The 26,672-nt window shown below is 36.4% G+C and overlaps 1 protein-coding gene across 2 annotated transcripts in view; it reads right to left on the bottom strand.

The window, feature by feature from the left end:
- Positions 1-26,672, bottom strand: part of CalpC (calpain-C) — a 56,238-nt gene that overhangs the window by 5,434 nt on the left and 24,132 nt on the right. For both annotated transcript variants that reach the window (XR_010857020.1, XM_067126345.1), the window contains exons 3-15: positions 25,414-25,483; positions 10,276-10,393; positions 9,886-10,026; positions 8,007-8,262; positions 6,799-6,968; positions 5,748-5,920; positions 4,705-4,799; positions 4,251-4,364; positions 3,838-3,956; positions 3,460-3,632; positions 2,132-2,190; positions 1,817-1,964; positions 253-369 (exon numbers count right to left, since the gene is read on the bottom strand). Coding sequence is in view for 1 of the 2 variants with exons in the window: in XM_067126345.1 (XP_066982446.1) it covers positions 253-369; positions 1,817-1,964; positions 2,132-2,190; positions 3,460-3,632; positions 3,838-3,956; positions 4,251-4,364; positions 4,705-4,799; positions 5,748-5,920; positions 6,799-6,968; positions 8,007-8,262; positions 9,886-10,026; positions 10,276-10,393; positions 25,414-25,483 (1,753 nt within the window). In the remaining variant the exon portion in view is untranslated. The remainder of the gene's footprint in view (positions 1-252; positions 370-1,816; positions 1,965-2,131; positions 2,191-3,459; positions 3,633-3,837; positions 3,957-4,250; positions 4,365-4,704; positions 4,800-5,747; positions 5,921-6,798; positions 6,969-8,006; positions 8,263-9,885; positions 10,027-10,275; positions 10,394-25,413; positions 25,484-26,672) is intronic.

Below are 26,672 nucleotides of genomic sequence, written 5' to 3'. Positions count from 1 at the left end.
TTGCAATGCAAGCAGCTACAAAATATGTAATACAGCAGAGGAATTATTTTTTAATAATAATGATTGCACAGTTAACATGAAATCCTGCTGAGGTTGTGAAAATTTTCAGTATAGTTCACAAAAAAGTGTGACAATGTCTCAAGGCTAGCAAACTAAAATGGTCAATGGAGTTCTGTGCATCAATCTTCCATCAAACAAAATTTTAATTTTTGCAAGTCTAATGCATTACCAGCGAATCAGTATAGTACTCACTGAAGGCCACTGACAGATGCAAAATGGCACTAACAAAGTCTCCAAAGCGCAGAGTTCCATCTTTTCTCATGTAACGCAAGACCAAAGTTGAAACTACCTCCGTACTTAACTGAAAACCTAGATGTGTGAAAGTGGAAAGTTAGCACTCATACCATAAATAGTATATGCTGCTACAAATTTACAAAAGATTGTCATTTACTTGAACAATAATATTCGACAGCTTAAAATGGGTGGCAAATTACTCATTCAAATCAGTGAAGCAGTACTTCAAAAAGCTCACATCTCTTTGACTAAATGAATAGCAGACATCCATAGAGAGTACTTTTCACCTAACTTACACATTTTTATCTCATCTGTATCTTCAGTTTCAGTCTGATACTTTTGAATTTTAGTACTACCTGTACTCTACATTTGCCATTGTAATCCATAAAATGTGGTAATGACTGTAATTTTGATGAGATGGAGATGTGAGAGTAAATCATTTACTTACTTGGCTAATTATACCTACTGTTAAAAAACACCTGTGTTAATTGTCCTGACTTGTGGATACATCTAAAACTTGCATAATTATACCAATATTAAAATTCTGTTTTTCTTTTAACATAAGTTTTTGTTCCATTTGTTGACAGCTTCATTGCTGGTTCAAAACAGCTTCAGATTATAATGTATTCTTTTCATGCATAGAATAGGTCCTCTTGAGCATATCAAAGTGGAGTTCCTGTAACTTGAACAAGTTCAGAATGTATAACATTTAGTTCATGTTACAACCTATTTCTCAGTTTCTTCCTTCTTTTTGGTGAAAATTTCATCAAGAGGCAACTCTGGTGATCCATACTCTTTTCCTTCCCCTTTTTTTATCTTTTTTTGAGCCTGGGCTACATATGGGTACTGGCCTTGCCAATGCATTGACTTTAAAAGAAAAAAAAAAAAAAGAAATTGTCTAGACCATTGGTGTCATTCAAATTAAACATAAAACTTGTGAATATGGCAAGAAAACCAATGATGCCTTTACTGATACCTTTGCTGATACCACTTAAAGTGAGACCTTATTCTGGTACTTGCGAACCCTCTATGAATATCCTAAGAATCTGTGAGGCATGAACTGTTAAAAGATCCAACTCTAAAAGAAATTGTTTTATCTCTGCATCACCAAGACATGCGGGGAAGTTGCACATGCTTTGCTGAAGTGATCTAGCCAGTATGGAGGTCATTGGTTGGGGTTACTATTAACACTGTTCTAATACAAAAAAACCAACATCCATAACAAATTTCACATATCTTGCTCAGAGTGACTTTGTTAAAAGTGAAGAAAACATTCTTTGTGCAGTGAGGGCAATGTTTGCAAAAAAGGGATGAGAATTTGCAGATTTTGTCGTTTCGGAATACAGCTAGTATATGAAAGAACCACACAGTATCATCTCAGAATATCTCACTAATGTATAGTAAGCTAAACAATTTCTTGGCCAAACTTTTAATCCAAAGAAAAATGTCTAAATCTCTAGAATAACCTAAAAAGAACTTACCAGGCATTCAAAAAATGTCAGGAAAGTTATGATATACTCACCTACATCTTCAAGCGCATCCCTTAATCGTTCTGCTTTTAAAATTCCTGTTCGTTCCTTGGTGTGACTTTTGAAGGCATTTTGCCAAAATTTTAAACTAACCATAAGATCTTTGAAATCTGAAAATCTCAAACGACCCGTAGAAGAACTCTGTTAAAGCATAGTTAAAGAAATATACCTTTCATATTACAAGCATCATTTAAGAGAGCATATATGTTGTGTTTTTGTGCCTACTATAAATCAAACAACAGCTGATTGCTATTCTATATGGAAAATAGTAAAAGATATCAGTGCTGCTTTATTCCATAAAAGGATACATCCAGTGCAAGAATAACTTGTCGGCAAATGTCTAAACTTGCACAACTCTTGATGTAATCTGTTAAGAAAATTAAAGATTAATAGTTTCACTAAAATATAACGAAACAAATAAATTACCATGACTAAAAGCTAATAACCTATAACATCAATTTCATTTAGAATATATGAAGAGCAAATTCAATGCATTCAAACAAGTGCTCTATTTGCACAAGCTACAGAACAGTATACAATATGGTAAAAATAATTAAAAAAAAACCTGAATTCTGGGGTTGTTGCACATATCTAATATTGTATGTCATATTTTAAAAAAAATTTTTTGTATTTTCACAAGTGGTTAGTATAATTACAGAACAAAAATATTCTACATAAGAAATGAAGGTGTAAGCCAAATACTGGACAGGTTAGTGGTAATGCAAATTTGGTTAAATAATAGCTTTTAGTATTCCAGTCATATAATTCTTTTGTTTTTTATTACTAATAATAATGAAATACCCGGTATGAATAGCTTACAAAATTCATATCAATTAACAGGAATCAATATTCCAAATCATCAACGAGAACAAAATTTTGCACCTTCTGATCACTCTTGCATTAATGTTTTACTTAAAACTGCAAATTTTCCAGTTAAGAGAATTATTTTTAATCACTCTTAATTTAGACTATGACATCAAGATTATTATTTTCTCTTAAGATATGACCAGGTAGGTGGGAGTTTGAATTTACACACATTGGACCATTTTTGCCAAAGATGCCTGAATTTTGTATAAATGAGCAGCGAGAACTAATAATACAAGGTCATAAATAACAAGACTGCTGCCTAGATTCAGCATGAACACAGACAGCATTCAGAGGATGGTCATTTATCACACAACTACCAAATAAATACGAAGAGATTCAGAAACCAACTATCTCAATAAATAGAAAACGAGATTCAGAAACCCACTGTCTCGATTAACTCTTTTCAGATTATAACCAACAAAATTTAGCTAGTAAGAATTCCGTAAGTACAAATACACTGAATTGTATGATACATTGGAAATAAGTTTAACTGGAGAGGCCAAATATGTGGTGTATGCAAGATAATACTCAAATGAAAAAGTAAATTTTTAGATATCTACAACTATCAAATCACCCAAAATCTAAAGGTTAACTCCTGTAACGAGTATGACGTGAGCCTGGCAACGACACTCTCAAGCATAATTATGTAAAACAACTGTAGTTAAAAAGGCATTCTATAAAAGAAGCCCCATTTACAAGTCACACAGTTTCTGAAGTACAGTATACAGCACTTAACATAAAATTACAGAATAAATTTGTAAACACTTACCATTTGGTAGACAAGCTTCAAGTAATTCGTGAAGCTCAAAAGCATTTACAGATCGGTGCTCATCAGCAACTTGGAGAAACACAGCTTCATACTGTTGCAGACTCTTTCCATCCATGGAACCATGTGCTTTCAGTAAAGCCGACTTCACCAAGGAGGGTGATGTGTCTACCAATCTGTTCGAAATGAGAATGTATTCATATATAAATCACGTAGTAAAATTGCATCTCGGCAAATGTCTCAAAAATGATATGATCAGGTTAGATCAACATATAAAATATGGAGAAGTCTCACTAGGATGCTGTTGTTCAATTAACAACAGGAAACTAACACATCAGCATTGTACAAACTAGAATAAACATTAAAATACTGCATAGTTACTTTAATTTCAACGGCTTAGAAGAGAAGACTCGAAGAGTAAATGATGATTCCTGGCCTGGTTCAAATGTGGTGGGCAATAAAATATAACCACCTTGCTCTAGCTGTACTCTTTCACTGACCTGTTACGACAAAATGAGAATTCAAATACAAAGGAATTAATATTAGTTAAAATTGGTACTATCTATTGAGTGAGATAAAGTCTACTAATGATCATCTTCAACTAACTGCTTTTCTCCAAAGGCTGAATTCTCTACTGCCTAACAATTTACTTTCATATGATCAAGAAATATTCCATTACTACAATACTGAGGGTTTCCCAGAACCAGGATTAAACTAATGTATGCAACAACGACGTTCATGGATCCACAGAAACCATTCCTAATTAATTTTTCAGACAGTGAAAATCTTCTTACCTGTCTACTGTTTGTGTACTGTGAATTGACAAGAGACTTATTTTTCTTGAAAAACGCTTTGCTGATGGAATCGAGGCCATTTTTGGACAGTGCATATGCTGTGAACCCAATAACCTGAAAACAAAGAATAAGAATTTTATCAAAATTGAAAATAAAAAGAAAAACTGCAGATAGAAAAATGATAAATCAAATAAGAGCTATTTACATCCATGTAATTTTTTTCACCAACCATAAACCTGATGCTAGACTCTATTATGTGTCAAAGAAACACAGGAATCAAATATCATGTGTACTGTACAAGAATAGGAAAGAAATAATGAGCAAAAATAAAGGTGAGAATTTTGGATATACACAATCTTTTTATAAAACTGGCAAATTTCTTTTTAAAAATATTTTAACTCTCTCCTTCTACTGGTTAAAAATATGCCATGATTAACAGAAATAAACCACATACCTTAGGTTCCATGACTGAATGTTGATTCAAAGATATCACTACTTCTTCCATGTCACTTAGGATGAGGTGTAATTGTGGGTTAATGTGAAATGTATCTGCCAAAGAACACAAAATCGATAATATTTCCTCAGGCTGAGTTATCTGTAGAGAACACTCTCAACTCTCCCCTAAAACGAATGACACAGACTTCAAATGATACAAAAATAAGTACCTTTCAAAATTCTAAATTTTTAAATTTATGCAATGTCATTCTAACCATACAGACCAAAAGAGAACATGGAAATACCTAAGGAACATCAGAAATATATGCTGAGATTGGGAAAGCACAACAACTTTGCTATTTTAAAAAGTGTTTTCATGATCAAGAGATAAATTAACAGGAGAAATAAATTTTTAATCTACTCATAAACTAAAGTGTACAAAAGGAAATTCATAATATCTAGCTGAGTACAAAGGTACAACTAGCAGCCCATTTTCAGGATTAAACACTGAAAGATCCACTTATTTGTGGAGGAACAGGAATACTGTATTCTTAATTTTTCAAATATAAAAAAATTAAAAATAATTTAGATATTAGTATACTGTAAAGGCAACAAAACACTGTTCTAATAAAGTAGTAAAATATTAAATGAAAACATCTCTTAATTATCACAATCCAGTGCAATTGCTGTGCATGGTATTGTTCTGCTTTAACCAAAAACTTTGCAAGTACACAGTGTATGATGTTTTACACTGAAGTTGCAGACATTAATGTTTTTATGTAAAATTAACTACCACAAATATTTACTACATAACTGTGAGACAATAAAGGTGTTAGCTGTAAGGAAACACCTTTACAGAACATCACATTGCACTACAAGATCCCAGTAAATAATTTTGTTGAAGTAGACAGGGTCTACTATAAGTAAAAAACAGAGCTGCTTTTATGTCTTACACTGATAGGCAAATATTATCCAATAATGCAAAAAATGTATCATGGGTTTGGATGCTTTTTTTGATTTCCATCATCCACAAACAGAAACTTAAAAATAAAAAAGGCTGACCAGGATTATTTCTGCAGCCTCCAGCTGTCACTCCCTTTTGCCAAGACCCCTGGTATACACGTGAAGTCCATGGCATTTTGTGCTTAAGAGATGGTTCATCTCTCGAAGTTTCCCCATCTAGATGTATAACTTCCAATTGTGAAAAAGTGCGCACGAAATCACTATACGCCATCCTGAAAAGACAGACAAAGAATTTTCCATAAAATTTATCATACACTGAATGCTAACTGACATGGAATCTATTGTTGTGAAAGTATATACAGTACTTCAAAATATGAATGCTGTCAGTACATGCAAAATGGCTACTGTACAAGAATATATACAAAAAATTATTACATATGGTAAAATAAGGCCAACAAAAATCTTACCATCAATCTAAAACACAATGAGTTAACAAGATAATAAAAAATATAACAATATACTACAAAATTTCTGTACTGAACTACAATTTCTTGTAAGAAGACAAAGAGAATTGAAAACAATTAGTAGCTTATGCAAGAAAATTTCAAATTCAAACAAATATTTGAAGGTGATCTCCAAGAAAGCTGTCTTGCCCATCCACACATGCATTGTGATTCTCCAGGAAATCAATTTAGGTAATTCATGAAGGATAAGGGCAGGTATTCTTTGGAATCAAATACATCTTAAGACTCAAATTTTATTTTTTTGATACAAATCTATCAGTGCCCAGGATACTGAATCTTCCTTCAGCACACACGGACCAATAATCGAACTCTAAAATGCACGGACAGTACTTTACCATATTACGACTAATTTTAGAATAATATTTTGGTAATAAATCACTTTGGCTTTGCTTTGGGAGATGACAAATTGGGCAGAAATTCAAAGGACACCACCCAGACCAAAATTAGACTTAAAGATTACAGGAAATATGCACCTGTAGACAGGTAATATACAGTATAAATCTATGATAATGCTAATCCCAGTAGGTAGATACAGTAATAGAAAGGAAATTTACCAGCTGTCTTGACAACAGCAGTAAGAGTCTTTACTAGATGTCCCAGAAATGACAAAGGTATGAAAAACTTACCAAAATTCACCATCAGGTGTATACTTCAAATTTAGTCTCTCCTTTTCATTAGGGGGTACCTCATCCCACTCTGGTGTGGAGCGACCCCATGCCCCTAAATATTCAGCGCTGGTTCCAACAGGCGTTCTCATCCTCACTAAACATACCTGTTCACCATTGTATCTGTCAACCTGTAAAACCAGAACCCTTTTAAGCAACAATTACGTATTCTCGGCACATAAATCATTCTAAATTGCTTTAATCAAAATCACGTATTATTAACTACAGGAATAGAAATATAAAAAAAAATTGGGTCTTGCTTACCTCCAGTCCACAGAATTTAAATAAAAAACCAAGTAAAAAGTTCTGCAACAGCATTAGTTTATACAGTACAACATTTTTCAACAAAAATCATCACCATCTATGTAGATGGTTCCACAAAAGACATCAGTCAATGCCCAACCCATCTATAACTGAAAATCTTTCTTTAACTTGAAATTTGAATATTTTTTTGCTTATAGTTTTACTTTGAACCGTTTCTTAATTCTTGTTAACATATTTGTATCTGTTCTGTGTACGTAACTCGAGTTCCTGCTCATTGTGTATTTGTTTCACTTGCAAGTTCTACACTCCTGCTGCTTGTGGACTTACTAGTATTTGCTGTACACCTAAACTTCAAAAGAATAATTTTTTGTGTTGAAATGAAATTTGATAATCTTGTCTAGTCTCCTTATTCTTATTCTGCTTCTTATTCAATTATCAGTAGCTTCTACATAGTCAAAGTGTTCGCCTTTCTCACACCTTGATAGATTGCTTGCTTTCCAGCCGAAAAGGCCAACTCTTCATTCTTCCATGATATTTTTTGAGTCACTCAAATATGAATCCTTAGATCTTTCATGAGACACTCATTATTTTAAGCTTCCTGAGATATTTCCTGAACCACTCAGATCTGAAGCCTACCAGACCTTTTCTGAGCCACTCAAATCTTAAATCTAAGCAGGGGTGACCACTGCAGATGGTGCTGATATTCCAGGGATTTCAGCAAACAGAATTTCACATAAACCTCATTTTAAAGTATGATTCATTGTATGTTTGACAAAAAAATTAAGTTCTTAAAAATCTTGACACATGACATAGTTGCTTTTTACACAATTTTATTCTGTCTAAGGATATACCAACACCTGTTAATACTCAGATGGAACAAAAGGTATGTATACATTATTTCTCACCTTCTCAACAGCATATATCCTGTAATTAATGCCCATGACAATGCCACTGGCCAGTTTCTCTGAATGAACTTTGTTGTGAGAGTGCTGATTGACAACTGCTGTGACAATCGAAGTGAGTTCCAGAAGCTTAGAGAGCAGACGTCCACAAGTCGTAGGATCAGCACGCAAACTTATAGACTCTGCTATCCCACCAGTAAAATCTGACAGACCATCTAGAGATGTACCATACTTGAGGGCCTCATATGATCCATGGAGCCTGTAACATAATGACAAAGAATTACTGACCTCACATCAATGTCTAGACTTATCAATGAGATTAAAAAGAAGAAGAAGGCCAACAAAAATTAAGCATATTAAAAAAGATATATTGAATTCTTGCTGTTATATTATTCATATTCATAATAACTAGTACATATTTATTTGGGTCAAGCCAAAATCAATGAACCTGTACAGAAAGCATCTACATTAAATGCTGTACAATGTTCATGCATGGGTACATGGAAAGAGGACCAGGTAGTGGGATAAAGGTGTGAAACTAGAATAGCATATTTTTCAATATTGCAATACATAGCAATGCAAAAAATGAACCAAACCAAATATAAATAAACAAATAAATAAGGCGTTTATTTAGATTTGGCAAAGTCCAAGACTTGAGAACCTTGCTTACATCATCGTCGAAAGTGTAGGGGAACTAAGTGTGGTACCTGAAGTAAGCCAGCAGACACTAACATTGGCAGGAATATTTTAATCAATTAGGCAAAGCATAACTAAGAGGGGTAAATGATGTAGAGCCACTTTTACCTCGATTATAGACAGTATTAAGCCACTATTATGGACGGTATTATTCAAAAAGAAATTATGTTCACATTAAGACGACTAACAGTCGAAAACCTCATTGAAGTACCTGACGAATAATGATACAGAAGAGTCCATTAACACAATCTTTTAAAATATCCCAGTTGACTATTTCACACAGCAACAAGTTTCGAACAGTTTTTTGAAGGGATCAGTAACTAGCCACTTACAGTGCTGCCCAACAAAGTTAAGACTATGCACAGAAACCCCACCAAAGTTAATGCTACGTACAGAAACCCCAATATCATTACAAACGTGGAAAAAAATTGTGCTTCCTAACAATCAAATGTATGCTCATCCAAGGGGAGAAATCAGTGATTTCACAATCCTCCTTCTTTCACTTAGTCTTAAGCAAGCAAACCCTCATCAAATATAAATTGCTTGATAAACAATGGGGTCTCACTTTGGAGGTGGCAGGTTTAGCCTCCCGGAGAGTCATGGACTGATTCTTCCCCCACCTGCTGACTCAATCATTTTCTCAGCTGGTTTCCGTTGGAAAAAAAAAATGATAACAATGGGGAGTCGGTATTACTCATTATCGCCATATTTTCATTGTTTTCTTTCCTTTCATTGTGATTACGAATTTCATTCTTTGATACCCTTTCAAATTACAGTAGAGCATGGAGTACTTCCAGTCATTTTATGCATTATATACGTTGCATATACGCCAATACTGAACTCACGTGCAAATAAAGCTTGTATGGCCTAAATCTAGTTATGTATCAGAATATTAATCCTTCGCTCTCCAAGCTCCAACCTTAACTGGTTCTGCTTTTGTTGTTAGTGAGTGTTACAAAGTGCATTTTCTCACCTGTAAAATAGTACAGCAATTTATAACATTTACTTAACAGTTTATTTTTCTGGTATCATGTCATGTCGAAATAATTTCCTCTTGCTCCAATTATCCTGATTCAATAAACAAATAACAAAAACAGGATGAGAGAGAGAGAGAGAGAGAGAGAGAGAGAGAGAGAGAGAGAGAGAGAGAGAGAGAGATGCTTAGAAAATATCGTTAAGTACATACTTAGCATAGGCCTTTTCCAGCAGAGAAGGCCAGAACTGGTTCGTGGACTGTGAATGGACAAATACGAGTTTTCCATTGACTGTTGGGAGACGGTCGTCAACCAAAACCTCCTTCCATTCGCCACACCACCAAACACGGAACCTGTAAAATAATAATAATAATAATAATAATAATAATAATAATAATAATAATAATAATAATAATAATAATAAAAAACACTTGACTAACAATGTCTAATTCTGTGGACCCAATTTTTCATAACCTTACCAAGATAATGTTAATGAATTGTTCAGAAGGAACTCAAAGACAAGGAACTGAACTCAGTCTTCGATCTCAACTGGTGAGAAGAGGACGCTGAGGATAATAAGACCAGCCATTTTTCTCTCTCACCTGAAGACGCCGCAATAACCTGCATCTTGTTCGAAGTCTTGATCTGCCGGAACCACTCTGTAGAAGAGGCCCTTGGTTAAATGCAGGCATCCTAGGCAGGACACAAACCATCGATCACCTGTAATGGTAATAGAGTTGAATATAGAGTTTAGGTCAAAGGTCAGGCACTGCGACCTGTGAGGTCACTCAACGCTGGAAAGGAAAATGAGAGTAGGGAGGTTTGAAAGGTGTAACAGGAGGAAAACCTTGCAGTTGCTTTAGGAAATGATTGTTGGGAGAGGGTGGATAGCAAGATGGAAGCAAGATAACAGGAATGGAGGTGCAGTAAAAGGAATGAAAGGGGGTTGCAGCTAGGGGCCGAAGGGACGCTGCAAGAAAACCTTTAGTAATGCCTACAGTGCACCCAGTGAGATCCATTGACGGCACTACCCCACTACGGCAACCTGTAATGGTGGAACATAACCACTTTGAAATAGAAGACGAGTACTATAATCATGGAAGAGTCATTACTTACTACAGTAGTATGTCCTACCAAATCGAACAAAAATAAAAAGTCGCCCTGAGAAATTTGGTACAAAATAAATGTGTGTGTCGTGCATATTTAAATATTATCCAAACTAAAGTAGAACTCTGGGTGAATGCAATCTCTAGTCTACGCAAGATAAACTTTGCCATTTTGAGACTCGACTCCTTCCACGTTCAAGAAATGTTCCGGGCTATGAGAAGGTCTTCCGCAGAACTGTAAAAAAAAAAAAAAAGGCTGTTCCCTGAGAGTCGTTCTTATCTACGGTAGCGATCTTTCACACAATTTTCAAGTCCATTACTCTTACGGCAATGTGGAAACACTTCCGTCTTGAGGCTCGTGTTTTTTAAAAATGTTTTAATCCTTCTCAAATTACAGGGGGTTTGAATTCACTTCAAAACGGCTCTTATTGAATATCAGTATTTTCTTGGGACTGACAGGCAGACGGTTCCAGAATCGATGGTGGAAAAAAAAAAAAAGGCATTCCGTTTTAATATCACTCAGATCAAGTCTCAGACTGGTCACTCATATACGAGACACCTTTGACCTTCAGTTTTTATCACGGCAACTGAGAGGGTCTCCTTCCTAACAGGCAACAGCTCTCTTTCTAGAGAATGGCCGTGTTATTCTTGTATTCGGGATAATTTCATTAGGCAGTCAATAAATACTACAGGACCTAATAAACCGTCCTGCGGTATGCACTGTAGAATTTCCTTTCTCTCTCTCTCTCTCTCTCTCTCTCTCTCTCTCTATATATATATATATGTGTGTGTGTGTGTGTATGTGTGTGTCTGTATGCGTATGTATGTGTATAATATATATGCAGTATATTATATATATATAAATATTTCTCACACAACTAAAAAAGCCCTAGATATATTAAGAACTCATATATGCTTTTACCTGCTATATTTTTGAGGTTCCCCTGGGTGTACAAAGGGTCCCTCCAGCCTACATAAGCATCACTTCAACCGCATGGGTCAACAGAAATTTAGACTGTACATTAAATCCTGTCTATTTTTCTTACATGACAAGAGGATTATAACCATGTCGATTTGAAATATCTTCAATGCTCTCTTTTCTTGTTCAGTATTTTTGTTAGGAATTTGTCTTTCCTTATTATACAATTCCAAATTAACCATTCAGACTTTTGTTTTCGAACTTATAATTTATGTACTTATAAGTTAAAAAAAATTGTACTTAATTGCCTTACTTTTCCTAGTCTAGTTTAAAATCAGCATTGTGAGCTGGAAGATCTCATTTTTCTGAATATGTCAGCATCGGTAAAACTAATTATCTATCGAGGCTTTCGGAATTATGAAGTCGATTAATTTCTCTTCATTTTTTTGTGACATCACAAAATCTTGTCGCCAAACCATTTTTGTGACATCACAAAATCATGTCACCAAACCATTTTTGTGACAGATCACGAAAACATGTCATCAAACCATTTTTGTGACATCACAAACCTCACAGTCATAATTCATAATGACTTTCTTGATATTCGGACTTTTATTAGTCCTTTAATCAATTCCCATTCGAGTCCAAATTTCTCACAGAACGACATTTTCAGCTTTCTTGCCCGCATTCTTCCGAATGGCACCTTGACATTTGTTGTACCCGAGCGAGATGATAATTAGCGATCGCCTACCTCCTCAGGATTCGGCGCGCGCGCTCTCTCTCTCTCTCTCTCGCAAGTGACCGCAATCAAATTCCGTGATGCAGCTAATTATCTGGCGTCACTTTTAAGATGGCCGCTGTTCTTCCCAACGCCTCTGGAGACAGTCCAAGATCCGTTGGGTGGTTATAAGGCGTTTGGGAGTACCGTTTTTTTTTTTTTTATAATGGTTCTCTTCCGTTTTTACTTTTCTTACTCTCTCCCTACATAACGGTTTTTTTTTTACTTTCTCATGTTTCTCATCCGCACACTCATTCGCTCTCATCGGATTTGTGGCGTAAGTTTTCCTTCTTTTTATTGATTATTTATATTATTTTATTTAATTTCCTGTCGCTTGCATTTAACTATTGCGTCATTTTCATTATTTTAATTTTTTTCTGTAAAAGAAAACTTCGTGCCGGCTTTGTCCGTCCGTCCGCACTTTTTCTGCCCACCCTCACATCTTAAAAACTACTGAGGCTAGAGGGCTGCAAATTGGCATGTTGATCATCCACCCTCCAATCATCAAACATACCAAATTGCAGCCCTCTAGCCTCAGCCGTTTTTATTTTATTTGAGGTTAAAAGTTAGCCATAATCGTGCTTCTGGCAACCATATAGGATAGGCCACCACCGGGCTGTAGTTAAAGTTTCATGGGCCGCGGCTCATACAGCTTTATACCAAGACCACCGAAAGATATATTTATTTTCGGTGGCCTTGATCATACGCTGTAGCGGCTATACAGAAAACTCGACTGCGCCGAAGAAACTTCGGCGCAATTTTTTACCTGTTTCTCTTTATTCCCGCCTCGTTTGCATTTCCCCGCTTTATTCTCTTACTCTTATATGTCATTGCTGGTCATTAAAACCTTCATTTCGACCCTATTTACTTTCCATTACAATTTTCCGCTCTCTCTTCCGATTGTCACAATGACTTCCTTCATTTGTTCCTCAATTTAGTCGTAACTAACGGTAGAATCTTTTGGGGGGGTAGGGGGTGGCGGGGGGCTCTCAGTAAAAGACATACGTTCAATCAACTCATTACCTCTCTAATTGAAGGACATTTTCAGACGGTGACCTCAGAATGATTCTCTCTGGTTTTGGAGAATAGAAATGAGCTTTCTTACAACTAACGATGACTGTGGATTGATATATAAAGAGTTTTTTCTCTCTCTCTCTAGAAACATCAAAACCCTATTTAATGCAATGTATGGTCTAGGAGTCTACTTTCCATGTATATGTATATGTATATTTTTCAAATATCCAATTTGTATGTGTGCTTATATATATGTATATATATATATATATATATATATATATATATATATATATATATATATATATATATATATATATATATATGTGTATATATATATATATATAAATTTCTGACTCACATCAGGATCGAACCCAGGTCTTCCAGTTGAATACAAGAATAATATACCAACCAAGCCACACAATTTGGTTGGCAGCGGTCTTGTTAAACGAGAAAGCCCTACCAATCCACACAATTTGGTTCAGAAATTTTTTCTTTCAACTGAAAGATTGTGTTGATGATATATATGATATAGAAATTTATTTATTATATATATATATATATATTATTATATATTATATATACATATATATATATATATATATATATATAATATGTGTATATATATATATATATATATATATATATATATATATATATATATATATATATATATATATATATATATATAATGTAGAGAAGTCTGCAAAGATTAAAAGAGAAATTTTAGCTCAGCTGCCACGGTTCATAATTTATCGCTGATTTTTTCCCCTTCTCGGTGGTCTCCGATATTGCCATACAATCATCCGACTCACTGGATGTAGAACACGACAATAATGACAGTCTTAAGAGAGAGAGAGAGAGAGAGAGAGAGAGAGAGAGAGAGAGAGAGAGAGAGAGGTATCTATAGACAACACTTTCACTCGGGTAGGCATCAACCAGAAATTTGAACGGGTAACTTTTCGTCTCTTTTGTCGTGTCGTAACTACGGCGACTCAAAACGCTGGAATCGTGCGCGTGCGCATACATTAGTGCTGAGGTGCGTAAAAAAACAAGGAAGGCCGATTCGGTGATTTCGTGCACTTTCAGATTTCGTTTGCAGAGAGAGAGAGAGAGAGAGAGAGAGAGAGAGAGAGAGAGAGAGAGAGAGAGAGAGAGAGAGAGAGAGAACTTTCTTTCAAAATGGCATCAGGAACAAAATATGAAGTCACTCAACAATAATAAATGTATGTCATTTATATCTCATGAATAGGAAGTTTATTAGGAAAGTCACATCATTTAACACTTCTAATGACAAAATGAAGTGCTATGCTTGAGAAAGACACACTTACGCACTCACAAGCACAAACAAGCACACAAGAGTCCTTAAGTCTCCAAGAATGAAGGCCAACATGAGGAAAATCTCAGTATATTTCCCAGTGGCACAGCAATTTTTCCGTCAAGTTATTTTATTAATTATTACCACAGAATATCAAAAATAATGTTAAGCAAGGATGAACTACCATATCTTCCACTCTCAAAAAGTTAAGTATATCTTAGTTTTACCAGACCACTGAGCTGATTAACAGCTCTCCTAGGGCTGGCCCGAAGGATTAGACTTATTTTACGTGGCTAAGAACCAACTGGTTACTTAGCAACGGATCTATATTCTTTTAGACAGAAAGTAGTCCTTGACACAATGAATAGTACCCAACATATGCACCTAAACATAAACATCTTTCAGCCCTGAGGCACTCCTTCCAGCGTTTGCTTCGTTGCTTTAGACCGACAAGGAATCACGTTTCGTTTTAACTTTCGGTTTATAATCGGTAGGGCATTTTTAAATTGACAATAAACGGTGGACATAAATACGACTGGCTGCATAAAAAATCAAATCACAAAATAAAACTTTCTACTGCAACAAATGCAAATTCGGCATCATAATTGGATTCTACAAAAAACGTAATATTAAAAAGATATTACAACAAGTACAAATGCGCCAAAGTTTCTTAGGAGCAATCGAGTTTTCTGTATAGCCGCTGCAGCGTATAATCAAGACCACCGAAAATAGATCCATCTTTCGGTGGTCTCGGTATAATGCTGAATGAGCCGCGGCCAACGAAACTTAATCACAGCCTGGTGGTGGCATATACTACATCGTTGCCTGAAGCACGATTATGGCTAACTTTAACCGTAGACAAAATAAAAACTATTGAGGCTAGATGGCTGCAATTTGGTATGTATGATGATTGGTGGGTGGAAGATCAACATACCAATTTGCAGTCCTCTAGCCTCTGTAATCTTAAGATCTGATGGCGGACAGAAAAAGTGCGGACAGGAAAAAAGTGCAGACGGACAGACAAAGCCGGCACAATAGTTTTCGTTTACAGAAAACTAATATGTGCACCCTAATCAAAACAAAATTACCCGGCAGAAATGTAAAGCAATTCTATTCAGTGCAACAAAAGCAGAACCAAAAATGTAATCTTAACTCCCCGTTCACACAAACATCTCATTTGACTTGCGTTACGCCACTCAGACGTGACACTCTCACCAACGACTTGAATCGGTGAACAGAAGACGAGACCTTGAATTAGTTGAGTACCCCCTTCCCCCTTTCTTTAGCCCCCAGGGTGGGAAACGCCCCCCTAACTACGTCACAGCCCTCACTCACTCCTTCAGTGAACTAAAGCACTGACGTATGACCCAATTAGTCAGGCTGGAAGGTGGGCATTCCACTTAAATGTTTGAAAATGTTTATTACACTGCCACAGAGCAATGTCACTGGAAACAGGCGCCAGTCGCTTCTGAAGGATCTATGGAAGCGTTTCCCAACTCTTGAGGTAAATTACCCGGGTTGGGTAACTCAACCTCTTGTTTTTCGGGTGATTGTTGTTTAGTTCACAAGCCCAGTGACGAGAGGGCCATGAAATATTTGGAAACAAAGCAGGCACACGCTCCCCGACCCCCTGGGCCAGCACCCCTCCCTCCCTCCCTGTCATTATTTCGTAAGCATATTGTATGCCAAGTTATATATCCAATACCGCTAGTTTAACCTGAGGATTGCAATTTCGCGTCCATTGTTTCTTGCCGTCCTGATAATTCCGCTTTTTTGTTGTCTAGTTCTGATTTGCAAAAACAATTTTATATAAAGAAATACGTTGGAAAGTTCCTCATAATTCTGCTTTTGTGTTGTCTAGTTTTGATTTGCAACAACAATTTTTTGATTTACAAAAACAATTTTTTGATTTACAAAAACAATTTTTTGATTTATAAAAACAATTTCTTGATTTACAAAAACAATTTTATATAAAGAAAGAAGTTGGAAAGTTCCTGATAATTCTGCTTTTGTGTTGTCTAGTCTGATTTACAAAAACGATTTTATATAAAGAAATAAGTTGAAAAGTTCCTCTTACTATTAGTAAGGAAACAGAACCGTTTTAAAACGTCAGTTAAGGGCAATCAATTCGAAAAGGTTAGGGAAGGTCCAAGAGACAGTGAACTGAAGACCTGAACAGAGTACTTGACCTGCTTCCATCTAGAAGTCACAAATTTTCCTAAGAAGTAAGAAAAACGAAAACCGCTCTGGCAAATCACCAGCTATCTTCTCATACACAGACCTACTGTTCAAAGGTGAGACATGGGCCATAATTACAGACGCTTGCACAGAATTCTTTCAACATTTTAGGCACCAGGATTATTGGTAACTGCTCTCAGAAAGATCGCCTACCTCAAACTGCAAAATCTGCGTTTCACAGACACTGAGATTCTCTTAAATTCAGCTACTGAAGCTTCATTGTCATCTCACTGTTGCCAGAACTGCGGATGCCTGCAGTATTTTGTTTTTCCTTCTGGGTGAACGGAGCTAACTCTGTGACAGGGTCTGAATTCACTTTCGACATTTGACTTTTAACATAATCCTCTTGAGTTATATCTAAATTGGCCTGACATTTTCGACATACTTTTTCTGGGGGTGAAACTCAGACTGTACCGATTTACAAAGTAGATCAAACTCATTAGCGTGGAATTTGCGTGGGGTCCCTCCTTATCAGCTGGGAGACTGACAGAATTTCTCTACTGATCTTCGATGCTGGTAGCAAAATATGAACCTACAGCCAAAGTCTGTGGCTTTGCACCGAAGTCTCCATAAAAGATGACTTGGGTTCAAGGCTCATCTTTTAAAAGCAAGAAAAACAAATGAAAAATGCGCTGAAGTTTCTTCGGCGCAATCGAGTTTTTTGTACAGCCGTTACAGCGTATAATCAAGGCCGCCCCCCCCCCCAAAAAAAAATAGATCAATCTTTCGGAGGTCGCGGTATAATGCTGTATGAGCCGCGGCCCATGAAACTTTAACCACGGCCTGGTGGTGGCCTATCCTACATAGTTGCCAGAAGCACGATTATGGCTAACTGTAACCTTAAATAAAACAAAAACTACTAAGGCAATTTGGTAGGTTTGATGACTGGAGGGTGGATGATCAACATTCCAATTTGCAGCCTTCTAGCCTCAGTAGTTTTTAAGATCTGAGGGCGGACAGAAAAAGTGCGGAGAGAAAAAAGTGCAGACCGAGAAATGTGCGGACGGACAGACAAAGCCGGCACAATAGTTTCCTTTTACAGAAAACTAAAACGGAGTCGCCAATATCTTGGTTGAGTTAGACTCAAACTAAATAAACAGTGCTTGTGCTGAAAACTTTGTAACAAATTTCATTCAAGCCACATTCGCCACTTGTTTGGTGACATATGGGAGGCCTCGATAACCAGAAGAGTCATATCCCAAAAGAAGAACTCAATTTTGGACTTGTTTCCAGAGACAAGTCTCTCAGAAATAACAAAGTCATGCCTGGAATCATAACGCTGAAGGTCGAAAATACTTCTCTGTGGTCTTTTGATTGAAATATGCAGCTGGAACACAGTACAATGCAACATTATCAGAGAAATTTAAAAGCATAAAAGCTCTACACTGCAACTATACAGAATACAAACAGCAAAGAAAAGTTAAATCTAACAAGAACAATGAACTTGATAAGGAATGAAGTTGATAAGGAATTAACCTACTTCATAAAAGCAATGTATTAAAAAAAGAAAAACCTGAAAGTCAGCAGGTCAACGTAATGGAGCCAGTAGACCAAGAAAAAAAGTAGAAAAAATTTTAAAAGCACCCCTGGACTGCTGCATCATTCAGGGGAGGTCAGTAATGGTGGATATGTGAGTAAAAAGTACGATATCTGAAAGTAAGACAATTAAGTACACACTGAGAGAGAGAGAGAGAGAGAGAGAGAGAGAGAGAGAGAGAGAGAGAGAGAGAGAGAGAGAGAGAGAGAGATTTTCCTGCCAATTCAATTAACTGTTGCTGTACAGCTAACACAACTTTTGGGAAAAACATAAATTTGGAAATAGTTAAAGAATCTGAAAGTAAGACAATTAAGTACACACTGAGAGAGAGAGAGAGAGAGAGAGAGAGAGAGAGAGAGAGAGAGAGAGAGAGAGAGAGAGAGAGAGAGAGAATTTTCCTAACAATTATTCAAGTAACTGTTGCTCTACAGCTAACACAACTTTTGGGAAAAACATAAATTTGGAAATAGTTAAAGAATCTGAAAGTAAGACAATTAAATACATACTGAGAGAGAGAGAGAGAGAGAGAGAGAGAGAGAGAGAGAGAGAGAGAGAGAGAGAATTTTCCTGCCAATTCAAGTAACTGTTGCTCTACAGCTAACACAACTTTTGGGAAAAACATAAAATTGGAAATAGTTCAAGGAAGTGGACCTGTACTGTATGTGTACCCTCTAATCAGAAACAAGAAAAACGGAAGGGGTAAAAAGGTCACTTGGGGAAAAGAAACAGCAACCAAACCAAGCAATTAAAGGGACTGCAAGACTGCAATATAAAGAATGCAGGAAGAGGTGGCTTGATGAGTGTTTCAAGGCCTTGCGATTGGAGGTGGTCCTTTTTCGTCAGATCTTTGGACTGGAAGCTGTAATAATGGCAACAGACAAGTGACAGCAAGGACACTCTGGAGCGGCGAGGGTGTACATGAAGATATCTGGGCTTTGACTCTTTGAATCAGTTTTGCCAGTGAAGCAGAAGTTGAAGAAATATCCCGAACAGGAATGACTGATGCTTACGCCAACCTTACGACGCAAATCTTTTAGCAGCAGACTGAGTAATGTGAACTGTGTTGTTTCACCAAAACACGTTTGATGTAACCCTGACACTCAAAAGGTTGACAGGAGACAATGAATTACATTTTAATGAAAGAGAACAGAAGATCTGTCTGGGAGAAGAGGAGAGAGAAGCAAGCAGAAAGTGTCTTCGAGGCATCAAAAGAAAATTAGTTATTTGTTCTACATTTAATTAAGTTCTCACGGACAGAGTAAGTAGGAGAAAAAGAACTCAAAGGGAAGAATAAATATGGAAAGACGAACTGTTGATAAAAGCGTAAATAAAAATTGGAGGAAGCAACTGAAAACCTCTAAGAATGTTGAAGTCATATAATTTCCTTCTACAACAGATGACAAAAGTCATTTAGATTAAAATGTAACAAGACTTTTTACAAAGTAAGTAAAGCTCTCAACAGGAGTTTAGCAAATAGAACCATATGACAGACGCTGTTAAACATCTTGGAATCTGCAATTAGAGTTTACTCTTGGCGTTTAAAAAAATGAGTCGAGAACATCTGCAGTATCAAAGGTTGACTCAAAATTTTTTTATATACACTGAACCATTACTTTTTCATAAAGGCAACGTTAAGTTTAGGACTTAACAATAAAATAAACCAGTTCGTCTGCAATCCCAAGACGAAATTCCGTATGGCTGTGATCCCAGCCAGTTGCCTTGCTGGTCTTCAGAGCTGCAGAAACTCTTCAGCAGACGTGACTTGAATAAATTACTGTAGAAGGAATGGTACAGAATGGCACTGAAAGGCAGGAGGGAGATTCAAGATTCCTGAGTCTAGCTATGGGTGTGTTTATATTACGGTAAACACATACTTACACATACACACAAATTTTGAAATCTAGACAGGGTGAAGGGAAACATCACAAGAAAACGGGACTTTGGTGAGAAAAATCATTGGAAAACTGGATTTTGGAAAGAAACATCACTGGGAAACTGGAATTTAGAGAGAAGCATCACAGGAAAACTGGGTTTTGGAGAGAAGCATCACTGGGAAACTGGAATTTGGAGAGAAGCATCACTAGAAAACTGGGTTTTGGAGAGAAGCATCACTGGGAAACTGGACTTTGGAGAGAAGCATCACAAGAAAACTGGGTTTTGGAGAGAAGCATCATTGGGAAACTGGAATTTAGAGAGAGGCATCACAAGAAAACTGGGTTTTGGAGAGAAGCATCACTGGGAAACTGGGTTTTGGAGAGAAGCATCACAAGAAAACTGGGTTTTGGAAAGAGGACTGCAAAGGGTAAGAAGCTAACCATTGTTCCAGAGAAAAGTATAGCTCAACCCCTATACAGACTTGTGAGTAGAGAAAGATGCAGATTTACACCAATACAGGAGTCATGAGTAGAGCTTTCACTGATTCTTAGCAAACCTTAACTACAGATGCTGGGGTTGAGCATAAGCAAACTTTCTACCATGAGAGAAGATAAATAAGACTTGTAAGAACAGAGGAAAATAAGGGAAAAATATGCCAAGAATATTCAGAGTAGACGTAGCCATGAAAAATAACGGGTCCTCACATCTACTGCCGCTAGTCGTAAGCAGAACCCGTAGCTCACTTCTCGTAGTAATGTACTACAACAAGTGAATGGCCAAACCACAGTTCCTATTTTGTTTGGTCAGGTAATCAAGAGAGAGAGAGAGAGAGAGAGAGAGAGAGAGAGAGAGAGAGAGAGAGAGAGAGAGAGAGAGAGAGAGAGAGAGAGAGAGGCGAGTATGGAATCTGTCGAGAACTTCACTGTGGGACCCTACGCGTGTATGAGAAATCTGTCAGACCATAAAAAGTGCCTGTTTGTACTTCCTTATTACCGGCGTCTCCTATTGCTCTTACTGTGGAGCAATTGCTTCGTGTGGATTACACCTTTGCTTCGATGACTGTGTAAAAGCGTGACAATGGCTGTCCCCTTTTAGGAAGACCCAACTTTTTCCCGATTTAGTTCAAAGCTTGTCCTTGTACGTCTGAGCAATGCGTGGCAATTCACTCAGTGAAATGTCGCTCCGTTAATAATAATAAATAATAATAATAATAAAGGGTATGAATTAACAAAACTCTATCGGTACGGTCTGAAATAATTAAAACTTGCGTAAATCTGTATCAAAGAAAACAACAGGATTGATAGGCCTGTTTAAATTTCCCCAGCTGTCTAAATGGTGCCATTTTTTCAAAATTTCCCCAACTGTCTAAATAGTGCCATTTTTTCAAAACCAGTCCGTTGTTTCTTAAAATACTCAGAACAAAGTTGTAAAGTTACGTTCCTTTATCAATGACAATAGGCTATGCAAATGAAATGAACAAAGTTGTAAGAAAAAATTACCATTAAAATCTGCTTAAACACAGCCTTGCACAGTTCACCATGCTTTACCGAGAGAATACATTAGTCTGCTTTCGGGTCATAATTCTGTAAGTCACATCATTCAATGGAACATTATCCAAATGTAAATCAAACTACTGGAAACGTTAAGAGTAAAGAAAGAATAAAGACAATACGAATGCACACCACACCGCAAGACAAACTGCGGTCACTGATCATGACGCATGCTTCATTCACGGTTACCGGATGAGACAAGGCTGGGACAAGGCTAAGGGCATTCATGTGTGATGTGATTTCACTTGTATAAAATATAGCTAAGGATAGTACATACCGTCCCTAGTTTGACGGACTGGCGTAAGCCAATTTTTCCCCATTCTAAGATGGGCTTCAGAGATTTTGATATTACTCATAGCTTCTAATTAGCTCAGCTTTCGAGGACATTTGGTTTGAAAATGTGGCAACACAGACAGCTGAAGTTTTGATATGTTACAGAGTATCAAACACTGCGACAACACAGACAGCAGAAGTTTTGATATGTTACAGAGTATCAAAGACTGTGACAACACAAACAGCAGAAGTTTTGATATGTTACAGAATATCAAAGACTGTGACAACACAGACAACAGAAGTTTTGATATGTTACAGAGTATCAAAGATTGTGACAACACAGACAGCAGAAGTTTGTTACAGAGTATCAAAGACTGTGACAACACAGACAGCAGAAGTTTTGGTATGTTACAGAGTATCAAACACTGTGACAACACAGACAGCAAAAGTTTTGGTATGTTACAGAGTATCAAAGACTGTGACAACACAGACAGCAAAAGTTTTGGTATGTTACAGAGTATCAAAGACTGTGACAACACAGACAGCAAAAGTTTTGGTATGTTACAGAGTATCAAAGACTGTGACAACACAGACAGCAGAAGTTTGTTACAGAGTATCAAACATTGTGACAACACAGACAGCAAAAGTTTTGGTATGTTACAGAGTATCAAAGTCCCTGACAACACAGACAGCAGAAGTTTTGGTATGTTACAGAGTATCAAAGACTGTGACAACACAGACAGCAGAAGCTTTGGTATGTTACAGAGTATCAAAACCTGTGACAACACAGACAGCAGAAGTTTTGATATGTTATAGATTATCAAAAACTGAATCACTTTGGCTGGAAAACTCAGAAACTTTAAAAACAAGGCTTACGACTGAGTATGTTCGATATGTTGCGGGATATGATTCAGAGAACTAATGAGTCCTTATAGGATGTGTGAGCATTCTGACAGCAGGTAAGAGGTTATTGGTAATATTCCCCATACCTGGCTAAGAATTTCTTTTATTTTCAATTTCTCAAAAGTTTTTGAATGCATTACTGACTCGATGAAATAATAAAAGGGGCAAATTGATTATTCAGTACTGGTAACTAAATGCATTTGAAAGTGTAATCATGTTCAAGCTAAAATTTAAAAAATATTCGATGTTCATTTTAAAATATTTTCAGGCGTTAATGCTTGTCACGAGAATTTTTTCTGAGAAATCGATTTTTTTTTTTTTTGTGATAAACTCAAATGCTGGTAATCAGTAATGGTTTTAGTTTAGTCAGACAAACGCTAAAATAAAAACACAATTAAAAATAAATTAAGAAATAATTCACATTCATAACTACAACTAAAAACATTGTATCGTTCATCAAGTCATAAAAAATCAATAATTAAAAAATGTTATTGATGACTTTTACGACTTCAATCAGTTTTTAGTCACTGAGAGGAAAAATGTTACGTGAAAACACTGAACAGATCTGAACCAATATAAAACAGGCCATTTGCCTGAACATTAGAGACCAACCAGCCTTAAAATATCAATATTCTAAAAAGTTTTTCTTGAAGTTCTGCTTGAGACTTTGTTCATGCACAGACGCACAGTTATATCTCTCTCTCTCTCTCTCTCTCTCTCTCTCTCTCCAATAAAAAAAAGTTGACGATCGCCGTCCATTGCAACCGCGCAAGACAAGCAGCAATTCTATTGTTAGATAACTTTATGACACTACAGAGTTTTACGATCGAAGTAAAAGTTGTCAAAGGCTGACTTTTTCCCCAAACTGGTGCGCAAAATAAACCTCCAATGCGCGGACGTAATATGCTATGATTTTACACGGCTAATGAAGCGGTTAAACGCCCCCCCTCCCTCCTCCAACCAAAAAAAGAGCGGGAGGTGGAAGGTAGGGGTTCCCGCCCCGCCCCAAATCCGTATAATCAATCTACGTCAAAATTAGATGGTCACTATTATGCATTTAAGGCCTAATAAGTCTACAGCAAGTCAATAAAAGAGTATTAAAACGATCTGTACGTTATTTTTGTTCAGACTGCCTCCTGAAACTCGGAAACCGAATTTACCGTATGTACCAAAGTCATTATCAAACACATCATTTCTTCAATTAATTACCCGTAAAATTTTAAGTGCCGTATGAATAATTAGCGTGCGACGCAACTGAAAGTGAACGCTCAAAACATTCTAATAAAACATTCTTAATTACTCTCACACAATGAGGCTGAGATATTTATCAGTTGTTTTAATTTTGAATTAATTATATAACACACAGCCATGTAACTTTCACTACTGTTTATCAAACAATTATTTAAAGTCAGGTTAAGATGGGTTTTATATTCTAAGTTTAATATACCTTTCCAGAATGATTACAGTACTTCTAAAAATGTACACAGGATAAGCTAATGCAAATTAGCACAATTAATATCTTTCTAGCACGTCCACGTTCCTGGAATTTCTTAATTATAATAAATCGGTAAAAAAAATCACAATGACCAGCTTCCAAAAGACATTGGGATCCCCAGTCAACACTATTTGTTTATTGTTTATAGAGTCATAGAAATCAACTTTAATTTACAAATTTTACAAATTCAACTGTTCGTCTTTTGAGGGGATATTGGGTTGTGGATTGCAACACCATTTTGCTAATCAAAAAATAAAAATACTGTTCTATAAAAAAAAAACTATCTAAATAGTATGGTGTTCAACACCGAATAAAAGGAATTATATTAGGTGCACCACTTTTTAGACTCAAAAAACATTTTTCCACATTTGATTAAGTTTAAGACTACCTGTCAGAGAAGTGCATTTACTGTACGCTGTATTCAAGGTCTGACTTGTCACATTAAACGCCTAACATTTGATTTTTGTATCTTAGGATTTACTCTGAACTGCCACAAAAACTTGAAACTCCTCAGTTCCTCGTGTTTATCCTTAAATACCTTGCAACTGGCTTTCATCTGGGTCTTAGGCCTAGGCATGTTCATCAAATAATCATTTTATATAGTTTCCTTGAATACAGATTCATTTCTGCCACGGCATTTGCGTGTCATAATTCATTTCGATGATTTTATTCCCTTTTGAGTGTAATACATTACACCTGAAAGACACCAGAACTGACAAAAGATATATGCTTACCTAATTTGCCATGGACGATATCGAACTGTGAGCATTCTTCCCGGATGAAGACAGGATTCGAGGACAATTCCTGAAAAAATAACAAGCAGATGAATAAGTAGTTCTTATGCTATTAATATTCTGTTGTATACAAACGCAGTATACTTTACTACCTGTTTTCTCTGGAAAAGAGACCGGTTTAAGAAAATCGAAACTCAATGCTAAAAGAGTAGTTGGAACCTCGCGTGGACCTCGAGAGCTAAAAAGAATTGCAGTTTCGTTAATAACCTCAACAACAATCTTTATCGTCATTGCAATATTTAATGTCAGTTTGTTGAAATGTGATGCAAACAACCGCGTGGAAAAACTATAATGTTTAATATGAGTTACTGAGAATACTTCAGGTTCTAAACATTTACTTCAAACAGGACAAGAAGACATGGCGGAAGAGCGCTCATCTAAGCATAATGAATGCTAGCTGACCCTGAATATAATAAATGGCATTCATGGATGACGGAGGCAGTTTCTGCAATTTCCTCTATGATTTCCTCGTTCTGCCACAGATCTCGCTGTGTTTACAGCAGCACTTTATATAATTCGGTGACAAAATACAGAAATAGGCCTACTTCGCCTTCGAATTTCATAAGCGTTCAAGATCATGAACCAAGTAAGGAAATAATAGTCATATTGCATATATTATCACAGTTTTCCAATCTCTCCATTCGAATAGCTAAATTAATTCAAAATACTGATCTTTCTTTTCGTGTATTTCAACCCTTTCACCCATCTTATCACTGTTTCCACCCGCATCAAATAACAATCCTTGCATGTTTTTCAATTTTGGCAGCCTTAAGACACTCCTAAACTTCTTCCAAACTATTTGCAGAATTCCTGCTGCCTTCCTTCATTTGGGTATACTGTGGCTGACTTTCTCTTTCATCACTTAGATCTACTTCTCTTCCGTTTCTCTGTTCATCAGCTCTTCACAACAATCGCTCCATTGACACATTCTTCGTTCTCGTCATGTGGCCTCTCTCCGTTCGCTATTTTCAGTCTGATAGTCCTATGCGTATTGTTTTATCTGCGAGTATTTACTTCCCTCTATTACCGCTTATTTTTCTCAATGAAGTAGTTTTTAGAAATTAATTAGAGATATGTGTGTGTGTGTTTTGAAAGGCGTGACGCGAGAACTCAGAGACAGGACAGTAAATGTTGGAAAAAAGCTATGGTACAGAATGACACCGTTACCCAATAATGCGCCATTTACATTTTCTTTTACC

The sequence above is a fragment of the Macrobrachium rosenbergii genome, chromosome 24 (assembly GCF_040412425.1).
Source record: "Macrobrachium rosenbergii isolate ZJJX-2024 chromosome 24, ASM4041242v1, whole genome shotgun sequence".
NCBI classification, from domain to species: Eukaryota; Metazoa; Arthropoda; class Malacostraca; order Decapoda; family Palaemonidae; genus Macrobrachium; species Macrobrachium rosenbergii.
Note: the sequence above shows the minus strand (reverse complement) of the source record. Positions and strands in the feature narration are given on the sequence as shown.